Below are 18,933 nucleotides of genomic sequence, written 5' to 3' on the forward strand. Positions count from 1 at the left end.
TATGAAGGATCACAAGGACAATGCCCTCAACATAGAAGGATCACGAGGACAGCTATATAAAAGGTAGGCTTAAGGCAGAAGAGTTTGAGCAAAATCGGTGATCAGAGGTGTTACCTTATTTAAGGCATAGGCATTTGATGAGTGTTTTAGGTCATTGTGCCCTTACTTATCACGATCATCCCAAAATTGCAAGCACAATATTCATTGTATTTGAGGACATCTCAAATATGTCATTGAGGATTCATATTACATATAGGAGAAAAAAGGAAATGCTCGAGTGACAACAAAGAATGGCAATCATCGTTATAGACATTGCAAGAGGAATCCAATTCTTACACACCGGAGTTAAACTTGACACTAATACTGTATTACTATTCTTGATAGAACTCAGTGATAAGAGAAAAGTAGAGAAAACTAACTTTTATTAATAATGAGAGAAAATTATATGAAAGAGTATATAAGGCTTATATAGCCAATGAGAAGAACAATTAACTAGTGAAATTAACTAGTATAACTAGTTTTTACATATAATAAATATCAACTACATGGTATTTCACAGCTTCATTCTTCTTCTTGTGCTTCTTTTTCTTCTTGTTTGTGTCATTTTCTTAGGCTCGCTTAAGAAACAAGGGGGTGAAAGTAGAGACTCTGTATACATGATCGCTTGGGATTGTCCTCGAACATTACAATAGGAGCGATGCTCTAGCAACTGTCCTTTGTCATCATACTTCACCAATCCATTACCACCATCTGCTCCAACGATATCACCACTTTTTGTAAGACACAACGGGGAAAAGTACTGAGTGGGAAGAACAAGAGTCTTAGTCCAAGACGAATGCACTTTGTATTCTTTCATAACCCATATTTCAACTGTATCATCCCCCATAACACATAGACTGAGAAAATCTCCAAATACCCACAATTCACAAAATGAAAGTTCATAGTAAAAATCATCTGGCAAAGACATCTCTAAAAGTTTCCTTTCCATTAAATCAAAGGCAACAATAAGATTCACTGATAAATCCACACCATAAGCCAACCAATGAATAGCCCCATTAAAGAATGACCCTGTTCTAGGATCATCAGAGGCATTCATATAAGGGAGGTTAATACCCTCAATTTCTTTCCACTTATTATCTCTTAATGAGAAAACCTCCAAATGTGATGAAACATTAGCTAAGGTTGTATCATAGGACATTAAAACCACCAAGTAATCATCTCTTGACTGGTCATACCCAAAACCATATAGATAACAAAAATATACGGCATCTAATTTGGAATCAATTGGAGATAAAGGTATTTGTTTGTGAAGTCCAGTGGATGGATTCCATAGATAGATGTTTGAATAACTGTACAAAAATATAAACCCTCTACAGGAACCTTTAATTTCAATATAAGAATGTGATTCAGAGGGCATACAATTAAGGTTGAGTGAAACAGAAGCAGTGTCTTGGTGAAGTGATGCTTCAAAATCTATAAATCGAGTTTGAAGAGGATCTGAATATGATACGAACATAATTCTATGAGTGTGTGTTGCGGCGGTAAGTTGAAAATGTGAATTTGCAAAATGAGTATCAGAGATAAGAGAAAACCATAACTTACAAACGCATTTGAAACGCAAAAGAGACTTCACCGGTAACCTGAGCAGGATTAGGATGATCAATTCATGAGGCAAATACGGTTGTGTGTTCTTCGTATCCATCATGTGATGTGCCTTTCTTCTCTGTGATTGGTTTTCTTTCTCTGTTTCTCTTGCTTTTGCTTCACTTGGTTAAGATATATATAGTAGAGCTTTAATCATTTAATAATAAATCTTCTCTCGTACTCTTCACAAGATCATTGTTGAGTACTCTTCCTATATGTACTACCCCAAAGTCAATCCTTTGAGTCGGTCAAAAAGAAAATAATTTTTGTGTGTGTGCTTTTTTCTTTTTTCCAGCTAACTGAATCACCTAATCTTATTTGGGATTAGTTCTGTCATCGAGGGGAACCGAAGTGCGAGTTTAACGTCAATCACCATTAGTTGGACCAACTAAACCGACGATTGATAGTAATTCTTATGTTTTGTTTTATGTGTCTGTGTAAATGATTAAGCCACTAGGTCATGGATTCGATCCCCAACTCATTATAAACAAAAAGATTATGGAGGATTAATGAATATCTTTGAAGCAACACAGAATTAATGGATCAAAAATAGTAATATGTATTTTTGGCAACGTCTAAACATGAAATAGTTGAAAAAATCTTTTTTGATGCAAAATAATATCATAACGAATACAAATTTTACAAAATAAAATATTTGCAACAATACAACAAATGAATATAGCTAAATAGAGATACATATAAAACTTTTGCGCAACAATTTAGCGTTAATAAACCAAAATATAAATCTTAACAACTAGTCTAAGTTTTTCCACGTATGACCAAAGGTCAAAAATAATTTGAGATCATTGGTTTTTTATGACATCCAACTTTGGAAAAAAATAGTTGTATGTGTTCGCACAGAAAATCATCTATAATGTGGTCTCTGAGATGACCGATATTGCCACATGCTGACATAAATTGTGAGGCTGAGAGAAAATAGACCTCATCAGTTTTAATGCAGAAAAATATATTTTTCATTTTTCATCCTTAAAATAGGATTAAAGTCATCGTTAAAGTTTAACCGTTTCTAAAAATGTATCGACTAAAAATGTAAAAAAATAAAATTGGATTAAACTCATCTTTAATAACTCTTTCTTCCATTTTTCATCTCAAGTCTTAAATTTTTTTTTAAAGTTTAAGATGCATTAATTAAATTTTCACAAAATACTCTTATTTATCTTTTTTGGTGCGTTTGGTTCTATGAAAATCACAAAATACTCTCATTTATCTTTTTTAGTGCGTTTGGTTCTATGAAAAAAATTAGGAGAAAAAAAAATTACACAAACCAATCAATTTAATCAAAATTCATGCATTGATTTACGTAATTTTTTTTCCTCATACTTTCTTTCATAGACCAAAATTTTATGATGATACCATGGTCGGAAAATCGTCCAAAAAACTTTTCATTTTTGATAAGTCGACCAACAAATCTTTACAAAGAATGTGTACATAAATTAAATAAATCTATTTCTATTTGTAAAAAAAAAAAAAAACTATTAATTAATCTCAGAATCTGTTTTCACAAAAAAATAAAAAACAAACTAAAGCTATAAATATGTCAAAACCCTAAAGCAGTTAGACTCTCTCTCTAGCGCGCCTCCACACCACTACCAGTTAGCACTCCCAATCATCGTAAAAAGTACCGACTCATCCAAACTTCTCTGCTATTGTCTTCTACATCAGCGTTGAACGGTTCCTGAACCGTTCCACGCTTCCTTCCCTACTCGTGATTTAGGTTAGTTTTTGGAAGATTTATCTACGATCCGATTCTGATTCGAATTACACAAATAAATTTCCATTTGATTGATGAAAATATTCTATTTCATCAAATCATTGCAGGTTTGAGACTTTTGAGGTAGGGTTTTAATAGAGCATGGGAAAATTGCTTTCAAGTGTCCCCGAAGATTTACAATTAGCTCCAATGGAGGAACCTGAACTCAGTGATTTGCAGATGATGTATTACTTTAGAGATGCTCTTCTTGAAGTTAAGGTAAAAACAATTTTAGAGACTTCAGTAATAACAATCTAGTTCAATTTGAAAATTGGCTTTTTTTAATCAAGTAATTGAGCTCAAATGGTTAATGAGCTTTATTTAAGGACGAATCTAGTTCGGTGAAACACTTCTTGGTTAGGCTGGCCGGACTCTGGATTACTTTGGAATCGAAGATTAACACAAAAAAAATTAGGCTTTGTTATTAATATTTTTAATCTTATGGTTCAGGAAAATAGTGAGAATTATGATGAGCTTGTTGTCTATTTGCAATCAAAAAAGAGGCTTAATTCTCACCGGGCTGCTAAACTTATGGTAACTTCTTTAGTTGAAGCTCGTCATAAACTTAAATTTGATATAATTTTATTAGGCCTAAGAAAAATTCCATATTTTGTTAATGTTGTTGGCATGATTACAGACAACTTTAAAAGGGCTTTCTGGAATTGTGTCCTACATAAACCCTGAGCACCATCATACTCTTATGTTTGCTGTAAGTTTGTTTTTTCAGTGTTTGAAACTATGAACTGATTTCTTGTAGCATGATGATTTTTTGATATGGTTTATCTGACAAGATGTTCTGTTCAGATTTCAAATATGAGCCTGTGGAGTTATGCTGTAGCTGATATTAATTATGATGCAACTCATATCATGGATGCTATCCTCGAGCTCATCGTATCATTGGTGAATATTTTATTTTGTATTACCCCAATATATATTTGTAATTGTAGATGAGGCCATTCGAAAACTTATTGAAGGTTGCTTGACATATATTCCTTTGCTTTTGCAGGCTGTTTCGAAGGGAATATTGCTTGATTGGTGTTTGGAGTTTCTGGTGAAACACTTTTCACCTCCTAGATACATCTTTGATCATCTGAACAACATGGATGGAGGTGACAGGAAGAATAAGGTTCTGTCTCGGGTACATGGTGCTTTGAAACAAATAGCTGATTTGGTGCCCCTTGCTCCCTTGCGATTATCTCCAATTGTTGTTCAGAATATACGAAATACCAACTCTATGCTGCCTGTGAGTTCATTTTGCATTTTGAGTAAAAGAGCTGATGCAACTGATGAATTTGTTGTGTTTCATTTCATGCGATGACCTGCCAAATAGCGTGTTCTTTGCTTACCATTGTTAAATTATAGCATTTGAAATCTTCTGCATTCTGATTTCCAATTCTTCTGTGTTCGTGCCAATCTTCATTATGATTTCAATGAAGAAGTGGCATTATTTACATCTACAGCATGAACTGGGTAGTTAAGACTATTTCTATCATTGCATCGTCTCCCTCAGTCCATTGGCAATTTACAGTGATAATTTGTTTCTTACTTTATGTTGTATGCATATTGATTCCAAAATATAATGGTGAAACTTATTCATATATTCGTAATGGGAGATCTACTCCTCTTCACTTTTCCATTTTCGCATTAATTTGTCAACTTTCCTAAAACTAGATTTTTTTATAACAGTAATATTTTTCCTCAAAATTTACTTGCCTCTTTTGTTGCTTGTAGGAGGAGCTTGTCATGTATGCTGAAAATATGTTAAGGCTCGAGAGCGGTGCAATTGGAGAAATTGTTGGTGGTATAATGTTACCTGCACTTGTGGATAAGTTGATAGAGTTGGATGTAAGTTTGTTAAGCCATTGTCAAATTTTCAGTCAAAGCAAAGCTGGGGACCTTTGACCATTAAATTATTTCTATTTGTCTTGGTTGTAGGTGGAAATTGATTGGGATGGCAAATTGCAGGAGGATGCCAAATGCATATTTCAAATGGATTTAGGAGATATTGCTGAATTTGAAGATGATGATGAGGAACATTCTAGTAAGGTAAGTGGTTAAGAGTTTGATTCTTGTCGTGTATTGTCCATTCTTCAAGGGCTGTAGTTCCAGGGGTTTTGTTAGAGATATAATATAAAAACTGTTGCATGTTTTCAACCTTAAATTGCTCAAGCTTTTTGATCGATGATTCATGACAAAGTCCATCTGAATTGAGTTCGCTTGGACAGCTAAAAAATAGAACATTTAATTTCAATTTTTGCATGCATGGGAAAATTATACTCCTGCTTGGTTTCATATATAGCTGGTTTAATTTGTCTTTCTTTTCAACATATTCTATGTTGTGAATTTATTTTGAAGTGTGCTTCTTCTTTGGTTCATTGTTTCTTGAAATTGTAGTGTCAATACTGGTCATTAAAATGGCCGTATCGTCCTGTAATCCTCCAACATCTATTTGAAGATGAGAGGAGAGAAGATTTCCTTAGGATGGAAGGGTGGGGTTGTGGATGGTTGAGAGTTAGGAAATTCAACCAAAGAAGATAAACTTGAGAGTGTGGAAAATTGACCATAGAAGGGGACACCTTGAGAGCGTGGTAGATTGACCATAGAAGGGGACACCTTGAAAGTGTGGGAAATTGAGCATTGTAGGGGACACCAATCAATCCCTGTTCTGCGACTAACTTGTATAAAACGCTAACCCTAATTAACATTTCCCGATAACCATGCTATTGAAAATTACTATACTTGCTGCAGTGGAAGGAATGTGAAGCTGTGCATGATTGTCTGATCAGCTATGCAGATATAGCTTAATAATTTGGCATGTTCTTTCTTCTATGTATCTCTGATATATTTCTTCAGCACAAAGAATGAACATTGACTTCCTGTCAATTTTATTCCAATGGCCTGTCTTACATTTTGATTTCTGAGATAACTATTGGTTGATCTGTCACTGGATCATACCTCTTTTATTGTCTCACCACACATATTAGTATTTCCTTATCAAGGCTGTGTAAGCAATCTTTTGCCCGATCGAATTACAAAGGGCCTTATTCTGGTGTTTGCCCATTTCAGGCTAACAAGCCTAGCTGAGTGGTTCTCATGCTATGCTTTGTCGGGCCGTGGTTCTGGTTGGGCGACTTTGTGAAGTGGCAAAACTTCAATTTGAGTAAGGTATAAAATTGCTTGTACACCGTGTTCTAAATAGGAAGTGAGTTTGTGCATTTGACTTGATTAGTACTCTTGGTCAACCATTCTAAATATGTTATGCTCATGTCTTAATTGCAAGGACTTAACTCATCAAATGTTGAGGTATTAAATTTCTTTTAATCAAGGTGATGCTTTTGGAGGTATGGCACATCTTTTTCCAACTGTTGTAAAAGATAATCGGTTAGATTGCCTTTTACACAAGGAGCACTTGGATTACGGGTTTGATAGAAGCCCAATTCTTTGATTTTCTTATCCAAGGTGATAATTTTAGGTATTACACATCTTTTTCCAACTGGTGTACTCGCTCCGTCCCAAAATATAAGCAAAAATTGGTCAATCAAAGTGGATGTATTTGGTCCAAATTTTAACCAAATACATCAAGTTTCTTTGACTCATTTTTGCTTATATTTTGGGACGGAGGGAGTATAAGATATCAGTTGGATTTCCTTTTACAAAAGGAGCACTTGGATTGCGGATTTGATAGAAGCCCAATTCTTTGATTTTCTTATCCAAGGTGATACTTTTAGGTATTACGCATCTTTTTCCAACTGGTATATAAGATAATCAGTTGGATTTCCTTTTACAAAAGAAGCACTTGAATACGGATTTATAGAAGCCCGATTCTTTGATTTTTTTTATCCAGTGATAACTTTTTGTTTGTTTGTTAGTCTAGAATGAGCCCTGTACTCTAGAAGAATATGATCCTAAAAGGAAAACTTCTTTCAAGAATTGATTGTTGATAGCATTCTAACTGACTGTGCAGTGTGCATCATGTTTCTGCAAGTACTTCAATTTGTTTTCAAATTAATTAATAGTAACTAGTCTTTGGCGATTGTTGTATATGTGTGTGTGTGTGTGTGTGTGTACACATTGTTGTTTGTAATGAAATGGTATTTTTTATTTTTATTGAGTTTTCCAGTATAGCTGACCATTTTGTGATCCTTATTATTATTGATGTGTTATAACTTGAATTTTGGTCTCCTTTTTTCAGTGTGCCACAGAGTTCTTAATTAGGAACGATTCACCAGCCAAAATTGTGCAGAAATTAGATAGCCTAATTGTGCTGACATTATTGCATCTTGAATCCTGTCAAAGCAGTGGCCGATTGGCTGAGGTATTGCCGTCAATACAACTAACACTCCTGTTTGTAATAGTGCACACAGCATTTTCTATATAATCTATAAACAGTACATGGAATGATTTTGTAATTGTTAATTGAATTCCTTGGTTAGGTATTCGATATTTTACTGATGTCATTTAAGAGAACCGTGTTGAATACATATAAGTCAAAATTTACCCAGGTACTCTTTAGTTTTTACACTTTCTAACTTGTATTATGTTTCTTGTTGGTAGTATTTCTGTGATATGCAGTGTTACTGACTTCGTTTTGCTGCAGTTTGTGATGTTCTATGCATGTGCATTGGATCCTGAAAGATGTGGTGTGAATTTTGCCATGGTTCTCACAGAGATGTTTGAGTCATATGTTAACCCCCCTATAACTAGGTAATGCTGTTTTGCCTTTTGTTTTCCAAATCACGATTTACCAGATCCACAATTCTAACATGGCGCTTGTTTATGCTGTATGAAATTTGGGACAACTACTTTGACTGCTTTAATATAAACTCCCTCTGGTCTCAAATACAAGCAAAAAACAACTTTTCAGATTCATTGAATAATCAATGAATCCAAAAAAGTTGTTTTTTGCTTGTATTTGAAACCGGAGGGAGTATTCTTTAATTTGATCTAGTTTTTTTAACCTGACATGCAGCAATTTTAGTAGCTATAAACCACTTGTCTTTGCTTAATACAGAGTTACTAGCATGATACACCAGCATTAATAATTTTTAATCATTTTGTGATATGGGAAGATGCGGCTGTGTCTCAAAATGACAACCTTGCAGCCACAAGTTAATTTCACCATCAAATTGGCCCTCCATGTCCTTTTTTTAAAATTTCTTTGGATGTTAACAAAGCTGAACATCTATGCAAGATCTCATGCCGTTAATATAACACTCTATATTATTGAAATATAACTTTTAACATTTGTCAATGTCTTCATATGTTTCAGGATGAGTGCTGTTGCTTATCTTGCTAGTTATTTATCTCGTGCGAAGTTTCTTTCATCTGAGTTGGTTGCTAGCATCATACAAAGGTTTGGAAACATATTGTGTGCACTTCTATTTGTTGTAAAATTGATTTCTATGTTTCGCTATGAAGTTAAGAAACTGACAGATAGACCTGGTCTGACTTGTCTTTTTTGATTTTTCAGATTGGTTGATTGGTGCTTTGCTTATTGCAAGTTACATGATTTTGATATGAACCCGCAAGCACACCAAGTTTTTTATTCTGGGTGTCAGGTGTGTTCATTGACTTTTGACCTCTTTAGGATATGATGGTGGGAAATGGGCATCCACTCGTAAACTCATTGGCATTAATGTGATTTTAACTAGTGCTTTTGATTCTGCCATTGCCCTTCACCCTAATGTTTTATTTTGGCTGATAATACAATGAGTATGTCACAAATATAATAAATTTGTCTGGCTCTCTATATTAACTTTATTTGACACCGAGGACATCTCCATTAACTGTTTCAATTTTTTCTTCTTGTTTTGAAGCCAGTGTGTATTTGGTGGATCCTGAACATTTAATTTTGTTCATTTTATTTGTATTGGTGCAAGCAGGCTATCATGTACATTTTGTGCTTTCGTATGAGATCATTGATGGACATTCCTAGGCTTAAAATACGGCTTATCAAAATGCCCATGGAGCCAATCTGGAAACATAAATTGAATCCGTTGAAGGTAAATGAACATTTTAGAATGTTTGACTGGGTTTTATGGAAAAATTTAGGAAACCCGTGTTCTTGCTGGGTGGAGATTGCATATTGTTTGAACTTTCTCTTGCATATAATTGTGCAGCTTGTTTGAAAACCATTTTGTTTGAACTTTCTCTTGCATCATCGTGCAGCTTGTCTGAAAACAAAACTTCGAGCCTGATATTAAATTTTCTGACAGGTGTGTTTGCCCGGTGTAGTAGAGGAATTTCTTAAACAGTCAAAGGCTGCTCGGCTTTTCATGTCAGCAGAGTTATTTGTTTTCGATGATTTGTTAGAGGCTGATCTTTCCAAGGGTTTTGGTGGGATGGATAGACTTGACATGTTCTTCCCATTTGATCCCTGTTTGTTGGAGAAAAGTGAAAGGTGTGTAACATTTTTGGGTTGATGAAGAGATATTATTATTCAACTGAATTTTTTTTCCTGATTTCACCTCTACATTTAGCATCAGTTATGCTTTCTAATTTTGTTTTCGCTCTCCATTCCAATTTTTTTTGTTGACAATCTCCAGCTACATAAGGCCACATTTTGTCCGCTGGTCAAGAGTCAAAACTACATATGATACCCATAACATCGAGGACGACAGTGATTGTGAAAGTGAAGCTTCAGACGATGATTTTCTTGACATGAATGCAAAGGATATGATTGATGATGATATGATCGGGAGTGTTGAAGCAGATCATGATTTTCACCCTGACTTGAACAAAATGTCCATCACGCCCAAACCCATGAAATATGGGTTTCAGGAACAGATGGAACGAGGTACGAGAACACTGTCAAAAACCAGACGATCCACTAGTCCCGAGTCTTTGTAATGCGTGCATATTAGTATTCATTTAAGCTTGTCTGCAAAGCCTATCATTTTTGCAATGTTTTAAGCCAGCAACTACTTATCAACACAAGGTGTCCTAGAAAATTAGCTTTTCTATTGGAGCAGTTGTAATTTTAAGTCTTGGCCTTTTTTTTATTTCATTTTTTATATTTATTGTGCCTTTTACTGTTTGAGGAAATTGAATATGGGAAGACAATCATAAAAGATTAATTCCCCACTATCTTGTAAGTGTTATACATTTGTTAGTTTGAGTTAAAAGTGTGCGTAGTAAGAATTATTTTTCTGTCAAAATGAAATTGGGCAAATGCTGATTGTTACAAAAACCATATCAACGAAATCCATCAGCGCTTTTTTCATTAGGCTATCTCACTTATTGGCCACTAAGCTCATTAGAAAAAAATACTAAGCCGATGCCATATCCGACTTGTCGATGCCATTTCATTAGAAAAAAATCGAAGCAAGTTGGATTTTTTTCTAATAACCTTAATTGTGTCAAATACTAAGCTCTGCATTTGTTGATTTTTTTTAATAAAAAATTAAAGCTTGTGTAAAAAAAATCATTATTATTTTATGGTTTAAATGCACTTTTGGTCCCCCTATTTTTAAAAAAATGAAGTTTTGATCCCCCTATTTTAAAAACCAACTTTTTGATCCCCCAATTTTAATTTTTTGTTAGTTTTGGTCCCCCACTCCATTTTGGGGTCAATTTCGCTGATGTGACCCTATTACTAATGATGTGGCAGCGCCAAGTGGACAAATTTCTTTTACATGTCATTATTAAAATTTTAAATTAAATAATTTATTTTAAAAAAATATTAAGCATCTAATGTGTTTATCATGATCTTCATTGTTCATCATCATCTTTATCAATAAACCCAAATTTTTAGAAAACACCTTCATCAAAATCAATCTCAAACAAAACAAAATCATCATCTAGAAACCTAAAACATTTAAATTTTTAATATACCATCAAACATACAATTGATCTTTGAGGAAAAAAAGAAGTAAGCACAGTATAGTAGATAGAGCACCCAAATTAAAGAAGTATGCATTATAATCAAATACTAAGCTCTGCATTTGTTGATTTTTTTTCTAATAACCTTAATTGTGTCAAATACTAAGCTCTGCATTTGTTGATTTTTTTTAATAAAAAATTAAAGCTTGTGTAAAAAAAATCATTATTATTTTATGGTTTAAATGCACTTTTGGTCCCCCTATTTTTAAAAAAATGAAGTTTTGATCCCCCTATTTTTAATATACCATCAAACATACAATTGATCTTTGAGGAAAAAAAGAAGTAAGCACAGTATAGTAGATAGAGCACCCAAATTAAAGAAGTATGCATTATAATCAAATACTAAGCTCTGCATTTGTTGATTTTTTTTCTAATAACCTTAATTGTGTCAAATACTAAGCTCTGCATTTGTTGATTTTTTTTAATAAAAAATTAAAGCTTGTGTAAAAAAAATCATTATTATTTTATGGTTTAAATGCACTTTTGGTCCCCCTATTTTTAAAAAAATGAAGTTTTGATCCCCCTATTTTAAAAACCAACTTTTTGATCCCCCAATTTTAATTTTTTGTTAGTTTTGGTCCCCCACTCCATTTTGGGGTCAATTTCGCTGATGTGACCCTATTACTAATGATGTGGCAGCGCCAAGTGGACAAATTTCTTTTACATGTCATTATTAAAATTTTAAATTAAATAATTTATTTTAAAAAAATAATAAGCATCTAATGTGTTTATCATGATCTTCATTGTTCATCATCATCTTTATCAATAAACCCAAATTTTTAGAAAACACCTTCATCAAAATCAATCTCAAACAAAACAAAATCATCATCTAGAAACCTAAAACATTTAAATTTTTAATATACCATCAAACATACAATTGATCTTTGAGGAAAAAAAGAAGTAAGCACAGTATAGTAGATAGAGCACCCAAATTAAAGAAGTATGCATTATAATCAAACAACCAACTTATGCACCTAAAATTGTGGGGGTATATGCAGGTTCCCAACTGCGTGAGGTGTCGACCCCTGGGTTGGGTTGGGTTAGGTCGAAGAATACTTATGGAGCTTGCAAAGGTGATCTAAAATTGATATATAACCACATAAAACTAACATTCACCCCCAAAAGAGTTGATAATCAGATTGTGAATGAGGGAATTTTGGGATTTTTCAAGATTTGAAAAATTTAGGGTATAGATGTGGGGATTTAGATTTTTTAAGTTGATAAAGATGTTTTAGGTTTCTTGAAGATAATCTTGATTTGTTTGAGTTTATTGATTTTGATGAAGGTGGTATTTGAAAATTTTGGGTTTATTGACAAAGAAGATGATAAACACGATGAACAATATTAAAGATCATGATGAACACATAAATGTTTATTATTTTTTAAAAATAAATTATTTAATTTAAAATTTTAGTAATGACATGTAATAAATTGTCCACTATGCACTGCCACGTCATTAGTAATAGGCCACATCAGCAAAAATGACTCTAAAATGAAGTGGGGACCAAAACTAACAAAAAAAATTAAAATTGGGGGATTAAAAAGTTTGTTTTTAAAATAGGGGGATGAAAACTTCAATTTTTTTAAAATAGGGGGACCAAAAATGCATTTAAGTCTTATTTTATTAAGTAGTTTATTGTTTTATCGTCAAAAAACGTAGGTTATTGTTTTGCCTCTGACTCATGCAAGTTTTAAGTATGTTGCAGTAGAGATCATTAACCCAATGTACCAAAAAAAAAAAAAAAGAGATCATTAACTCAAACTTACACCCTTGCACGTGTTCTTGTAGCTACTACTAATTGAATTTTATTTAAAAGGCAAGTGAAAGATATTATAGTCCTTGAATTTGAGGCCCTGTCGTTAAATGCTACTCTCTCCGTTCCAAAATGAGTGACACAGTTGATTGTTTTACGCATGTCGATGCATAATTTTGACAATTAATATTTGTAATTGTATAATAGTAAAAATTATAAAAATTTGATATTTTAAAAATACTCATCGAAACGAATCTAACATTTTATATGTTAATATTTTTTTTTGTTTGTTAAATAGTGCACAATAGTCATCGAAACGAATCTAACAACATCTTATACTCATCTTAATAGTCAAAATAATGTGTGAATAGTGCACAATAGTCAACTGTGTCACTCAATTTGGGACGGATGAAGTATATATAATCTCTAAATTTATTGAAATTGCAAACACATTTTTATTGTTTTTATTGTTAGTAATTTTGTGCACTAAATTGATTAATAAAAAACACATTTAAAAATTAAATTGATTATTTATATATAGAGTTAAAGATCAAAACAACATATAACATTTTTTTTTTGAGGAAACAGATAACATAATATTTGTGAGTATTTATAATTTCGATATAATTAAAAAAAAGTCAGATACATTCGAAATTAAAATTGTTGTTTACAATTTTTTTTACTAATATTTTGTTATTGGTAATACAAGTGCTTGTATATTCTTTTAATAAAAAGAAGCACTCATATATTATAAATATTATAAGTAAAAGAAGAATATGATGGAAATTATAAGGTTATTATGAATAGTACCACTATGCTTACAGAAGTGGATGAATTAGGGAGTGAAGTGATAAGAAATGAAAGATACGGACCTAGACTAAAATTCTAAAACATATAGTATTAAAGTAATCCCCGAACACAAATATAAGTAAAAAATACTTTAAATTTTGGTCACTGTTATAAGCAAAAGTTAACTACTTTTAAACTAATTAATACTACTATTCATATGATACCCTTATTTAATTCTATTTTATTTTAGGCATTTATTTCACTTTTACACTTTTCAAAATGAGTAATATAATAAACTTAACTCATGTTTTCAATTAAATCAAGAAAATTAACTACACTTAACTAAATTTTTTAAACACCGTAAACAATTTTTTTTTTTTTTACTTATATTTGTGTCCGGAGGGAGTATCATTTAACTTAATTTTTTTTTTCTCTTCTTTCAAGTTATGTCAAACAACAATTTTTAAAAGCTATATTTTAGGAAAAAAAAGTAAGATTTTTAAAAGTAAGATTTTAGGAAAAAAAGTAAGCTATATTTGCAAAATTTCATCTCCTTCATGTTCAATTGCTCAGGCACACCAACATCCATTGATTTCATGGCATCATCATTTATTCTTTTTCAAAAATCAACATCGACGTTTCTACAGTGGGAGAGAGATATGTGTGGTCGTTGATTTCACTGGAGAAAGGCAACATGCAGTAGGAAGAGTATAGATCTGGTCTCGAAAGAGTGATAGTTGTCAAGGGTAATGAAGGAATAAAATAAATTATGAAAGTGTAACCTACCAATAAATGAAGAATTGATTTTTCATTCAACACTAGGATTTCTGGCTTTGGGTAGAATTGATTTTAGAAGTCAGAATCAATTGTGGAATAGAAAACCAAACATGGTTCCAACCGACTGAAAACGCGTTACAAGGTCGAAACATGAGTTAGAGGTGAGAAAACGCCTAACCAAACATACACTATAATATCTTTCTGTATTCTTGCGTTTCAACTTTTGTACGTAGCAAATCATATGACTCGACTTGGTTTTACACAGGATTTGCAAGTAAATCTTCATTTATATTAGGAATTGCTGGCAAATACACATGATAATATGATATAACATATCATTAATCATTATTGTCACACAAGCAATAAACAAAAACAACTTAAATCACTCCTTCCAAACAACAATACGGTTTAACAATTGCAACACACACTAATGCAAATGATCAACAGCTTATAGGCTAGTTGATTTACTTGGGGCAACCTACAACATCTCTTGGAGAAAGTGTTTTAAGAACTGGATTCCTATCAAAGAAATTAGTTGGCCTCAACTCAAATGCAGTGCTTAATAATGGCATTATTGGGAAATCTTCTTGTGCTGGAACATGATGAATTCCAACTACATGCCACATTACAATGTCCTTGTTCACAATGTCTCTATTCCTGCAATCATTTCAAATTAATCATTAGTATATATAATATAATCAACTTACTAATATCAATTAATATTAAATCCATTAATCTTACTTTTTTGTCCAAACAGCTAATGTGTCTTCTCCACGACTATGATCAACAAAGAGTCCACCAGCCCATTTTTCAGTTCTATTATAAGGTGTCACCCAAACATTATAATTAGTAAAAGCACCACGTATTTGTGGATAATCATCTTCAACTAAAAGTGGATGAGCTGGAATTGCTGGAATCAAACGGTACCCAACTTCATTTCCAACTGCTGTTTTTTTGTTTGGATTAACTATTGCAAGTTCACCTGGGGCAAGCCCAAGTGTGATTTTTGCATCTGATTCAGTCTTAGCAGTTTCAGTCTCAGTGGTCCAATAACTTTTTCTCTTTGAACTTCCATCTGTGATTCTTACCGTTTTCAAACTTGTTTTCTCAAATGAATTGTGTGTACCATCGATATCAAGGTCAAGGTAGTAAATGTAGAAATGATCATGGTAAATACCAATGCTGTTTTCTGAGACCAATATACCATGTAGATCTTCTTTAATCTCATCCTTGTGCTTAATGTTGGTGCCCTTAATTTCAAGTATACCCGATAATGCTATCTGTACACCATATAAAATAGGATTGAAACATACTAAAAATAGTATTGAAACATACTACAAATTAATTAAAAAGTGTAGTAGTTAGAATTTAGACAAAAGAGATGTCAAGTTGCGATGATTTTGTCTTGGTCTTTGATGTTAAAAATAGTAACCATGCATGTGAATCACGATTCAATTATTAAATTAGAATACTAATAAAGAACTAAATTAATTAAAAATAATGTATGAATGAATGAAATTATACATACCGCAGGCTTAATGGAACCACTTGCTTTGAATTCCCAATCTACTATGTTGTCATAGTTGCCCACAGTGACTACACTCCTTACTATCAAGTTAACTTCAGTTCTAGATTCCTCGATCTGTCAAAATTAAATATGTATAAGGTTAATTACCTTAATAATTGAACATAACTAGTAGATTAATTAATTAAATTAGAAGGTTGGTAGTAAAAAATCTTACGAATTCATTAGGAATGCCAGTTTCAGTGTGACGCCACATGATACTGTTATATTGTTCAAAAACACAAATAGCATTCTTCAAGAGAATTGGTGTACCATCAGCTGAGTGAATGTATGTATCAATGAATTGAGCATTTGGTGGGCAATCACGATTGGGTATTAAAGACACTGTCGATAGACCAAATCCATATTCGCCGGCATCAAAGAAAGTCTTAAAGTAAAACTCCTCTGTTGGATCTTGATATGGCACAAAAAGTTCGGAAATGTACCCTTTGTATAGTACACGACGAGACTTGTGCTTCTCTAGATCGTAAATTGAAGCCAATGATATTATCACCCCAGCCCGCGCGTCAAATCCTATATGAAACTTCCAATTCGCCCAACTGCATCCATAATAATTTACGTCAATCTCTAAAAAATACTATGTTCAAATAAAACATATATATTAAATGTACTAAGAAATGAATATTACCTAACACTGTGGCCATTGATCTGGAAACCAGGACCTTGAGGTTGATGACTTGCAAGACTATGTTGTTTTGGTCCAAATGGTGGACTCTGTTTTGAAAGTTGATATTCAGTGTTCTCAGCAGTAGGCACTTCTTCAACATTTCTATCATGATACTCAACAATCTTCATAAGTCCAAGATCAACAACAATTGTGATTCCAGTAATAGGCCTCACATAAATGTTCACAGTGGTCTCTTTCATGAAACAATCTAATCTTGCAGTTCTAGTACTCTTTTCTTCTCCAAACCATCCCATAGTGAAAGTAGAACATATTACCTCAGAGAGATTCAAACCTCTTTTTTGAACTGAGGCAATAAAAGGAGGATATTTTAATGGTAGCTCTATCGCAATGGTTTGTTCATCAACCGAAAGTGTTGGGAAACCATTTCCAGTGTAAATTGTGTCAGAGACAATGCTCTTTAACCTTAAATCAATTAATATCTCATGGCTTTGGCCATTGATGATAGCAATGACAGAGACTTTACGTGGTATAGTTATAACACTTGGTTTGAAAGATTCCCATTTGAGAATAGCATCTTTTTCAGGGTCATCTAAGCCAATGTAGTGGAAAGCTACTTTGGGATATTTGTGTAGGACTATTTTTTGAACAAGGGAATACTCTTCTTTGGTTAAAGGGTCAAGAGGGTGTTGAAAGTGTAATGGAGTAACAGAAACTACGGCTTGTAAAGAGAGGAGTGTCAGCGCAGAGAAAAGCGCAAATTTTATGGTCGTGGAAACCATTGTAAGTTAACTTGAGCTCTATAGCTTTGTGATTTTGTGTGGAAATGAAGCTGTACGTGATGTCCTTAAATATACATTTCCGATCACCCTATGCATATTTTTTTAGTCCATAATATCTAGGGGTGCTCGCGGTTCGGTTTGGATCGATTTTGAGGCAAAAACTCATCCGATCCAAAAATAAATTCATTTGCGGTTTGGTTTGGTTTTGGATGACAAATAAAAAAAATCCGATCCAATCCGATCCAATATTATGCGGTTTAATTTGGATCGGTTTTTGGATATCCAAATTATAAATTGTAATTTTTTTTAATAAATATAAATATTATAAAAAACGCTACAAAATAATAGTTTGACATTTTTGACAATAAATTTTGAGTTTGATGTAAAATATAACATAAAATATATTAAAAATCAATATTTTGGAATGACAATTACCAATTATATTTGAAACATATAAAAAGTAAAAAAAAAAAAAAAATTAAATTAAACTAACATATAGTATTATCAAAATTTAAAATAGATTAAATTAAACTAACATATAGTATTAACAAAATTTAAAATGAAAAAAAAGGTTAATGCAATATATATATTTATACTAATAAAATGATAAATAAATATTAAAATATATTTATGCGGTTTGGTTTGGTTTGGATCGGTTTTAAGAAATCAATCCGAAATTCGATCCGATCCAGCGGTTTTCACAAAAGAACATCCAAACACATCCAAAAAACTTCGGTTTTTTGTGGTTTTCGGTTTTTTTGGATCGGTTTTCGGTTTTTATTTGGATTGGTTTGGATTTGAGCACCCCTAATAATATCAATTAAAATAAGTTAAACCAAATGATGATTCGGATATGATCTGTACATAAGGATCACATGAGCCATTATTTAATTAATTTGATCGATAATAATATAAACAACTAGCAACTTGAATTAACATGTGTTTTCCCAATAATTCTATCAATAATATCCGATTTCGTTTACAATGAACCCATTTTTTAAGTTAGCCACAGAAGAAAAAAGATTGTATGTTGTAATTGCTGCATTGCAGTATACTGTTACAGTCGTCTGATATTAAAAAATGATTGAGATTATTTTAGTACATATAAAATATACAATCGTCTATTTTAAATCGATTGTCGAAATCGATTATTGTGTGTAACTTTGTGATTTTCTTATTACAATTACAACAAATCTAAGTCCGCCGTAAAACTTAACTTCACATGGCATATAAATCAATGTTTGATATTAAGCCCAGTGGCGGATCCAGGACCCTGGTTCAGGGGGTGCAAAAATTTTAATTTTTTTTTTTTTGGTATTAATCCT

The 18,933-nt window shown here is 32.5% G+C and overlaps 3 protein-coding genes across 3 annotated transcripts; 1 reads left to right on the forward strand and 2 right to left on the reverse strand.

Annotated features, from left to right (window-relative positions):
• Nucleotides 1-405: 405 nt before the first annotated feature.
• Nucleotides 406-1,832, reverse strand: LOC123921414 (F-box/kelch-repeat protein At3g06240-like). The gene is made up of 2 exons (XM_045973938.1): nucleotides 1,603-1,832; nucleotides 406-1,497 (listed from the first exon to the last, which is right to left on the reverse strand). The coding sequence occupies exons 1-2, from the start codon at nucleotides 1,703-1,705 to the stop codon at nucleotides 554-556; spliced, it is 1,047 nt and encodes a 348-aa protein (XP_045829894.1). The 5' UTR covers nucleotides 1,706-1,832; the 3' UTR covers nucleotides 406-553.
• Nucleotides 1,833-3,158: 1,326 nt separating this feature from the next.
• Nucleotides 3,159-10,572, forward strand: LOC123920514 (RNA polymerase I-specific transcription initiation factor RRN3). Its single transcript, XM_045972775.1, has 16 exons — nucleotides 3,159-3,379; nucleotides 3,484-3,634; nucleotides 3,866-3,949; nucleotides 4,053-4,124; nucleotides 4,220-4,315; nucleotides 4,422-4,658; nucleotides 5,147-5,260; nucleotides 5,351-5,461; nucleotides 7,608-7,730; nucleotides 7,849-7,917; nucleotides 8,013-8,119; nucleotides 8,685-8,768; nucleotides 8,886-8,973; nucleotides 9,298-9,417; nucleotides 9,631-9,815; nucleotides 9,961-10,572. Exons 2-16 carry the CDS (start codon nucleotides 3,518-3,520, stop codon nucleotides 10,262-10,264), a joined length of 1,911 nt encoding a protein of 636 aa, XP_045828731.1. The 5' UTR covers nucleotides 3,159-3,379; nucleotides 3,484-3,517; the 3' UTR covers nucleotides 10,265-10,572.
• A 4,311-nt stretch (nucleotides 10,573-14,883) lies between these two features.
• Nucleotides 14,884-17,680, reverse strand: LOC123921343 (primary amine oxidase-like). Its single transcript, XM_045973836.1, has 5 exons — nucleotides 16,830-17,680; nucleotides 16,359-16,740; nucleotides 16,145-16,258; nucleotides 15,358-15,896; nucleotides 14,884-15,273 (listed from the first exon to the last, which is right to left on the reverse strand). Exons 1-5 carry the CDS (start codon nucleotides 17,606-17,608, stop codon nucleotides 15,081-15,083), a joined length of 2,007 nt encoding a protein of 668 aa, XP_045829792.1. The 5' UTR covers nucleotides 17,609-17,680; the 3' UTR covers nucleotides 14,884-15,080.
• Nucleotides 17,681-18,933: the final 1,253 nt, after the last annotated feature.

Source organism: Trifolium pratense, linkage group LG4, assembly GCF_020283565.1.
Source record: "Trifolium pratense cultivar HEN17-A07 linkage group LG4, ARS_RC_1.1, whole genome shotgun sequence".
Taxonomy (NCBI): Eukaryota; Viridiplantae; Streptophyta; class Magnoliopsida; order Fabales; family Fabaceae; genus Trifolium; species Trifolium pratense.

Bases quoted from the DNA above. Each gene is read 5' to 3' on its own strand.
- LOC123921414 (XM_045973938.1), bottom strand. From the start codon at position 1,705: ATGATGGATACGAAGAACACACAACCGTATTTGCCTCATGAATTGATC. The intron at 1,498-1,602 runs GTAAGTTATGGT...TATCATATTCAG, and splicing joins TTTGCGTTTCAAATGCGTTT to ATCCTCTTCAAACTCGATTT.
- LOC123920514 (XM_045972775.1), top strand. From the start codon at position 3,518: ATGGGAAAATTGCTTTCAAGTGTCCCCGAAGATTTACAATTAGCTCCA. The intron at 5,462-7,607 runs GTAAGTGGTTAA...TCCTTTTTTCAG, and splicing joins ATGAGGAACATTCTAGTAAG to TGTGCCACAGAGTTCTTAAT. The intron at 7,918-8,012 runs GTACTCTTTAGT...GTTTTGCTGCAG, and splicing joins ATAAGTCAAAATTTACCCAG to TTTGTGATGTTCTATGCATG.
- LOC123921343 (XM_045973836.1), bottom strand. From the start codon at position 17,608: ATGGTTTCCACGACCATAAAATTTGCGCTTTTCTCTGCGCTGACACTC. The intron at 16,741-16,829 runs GTAATATTCATT...TTATGGATGCAG, and splicing joins ATCAATGGCCACAGTGTTAG to TTGGGCGAATTGGAAGTTTC. The intron at 15,897-16,144 runs GTATGTATAATT...TATGGTGTACAG, and splicing joins GTGGTTCCATTAAGCCTGCG to ATAGCATTATCGGGTATACT.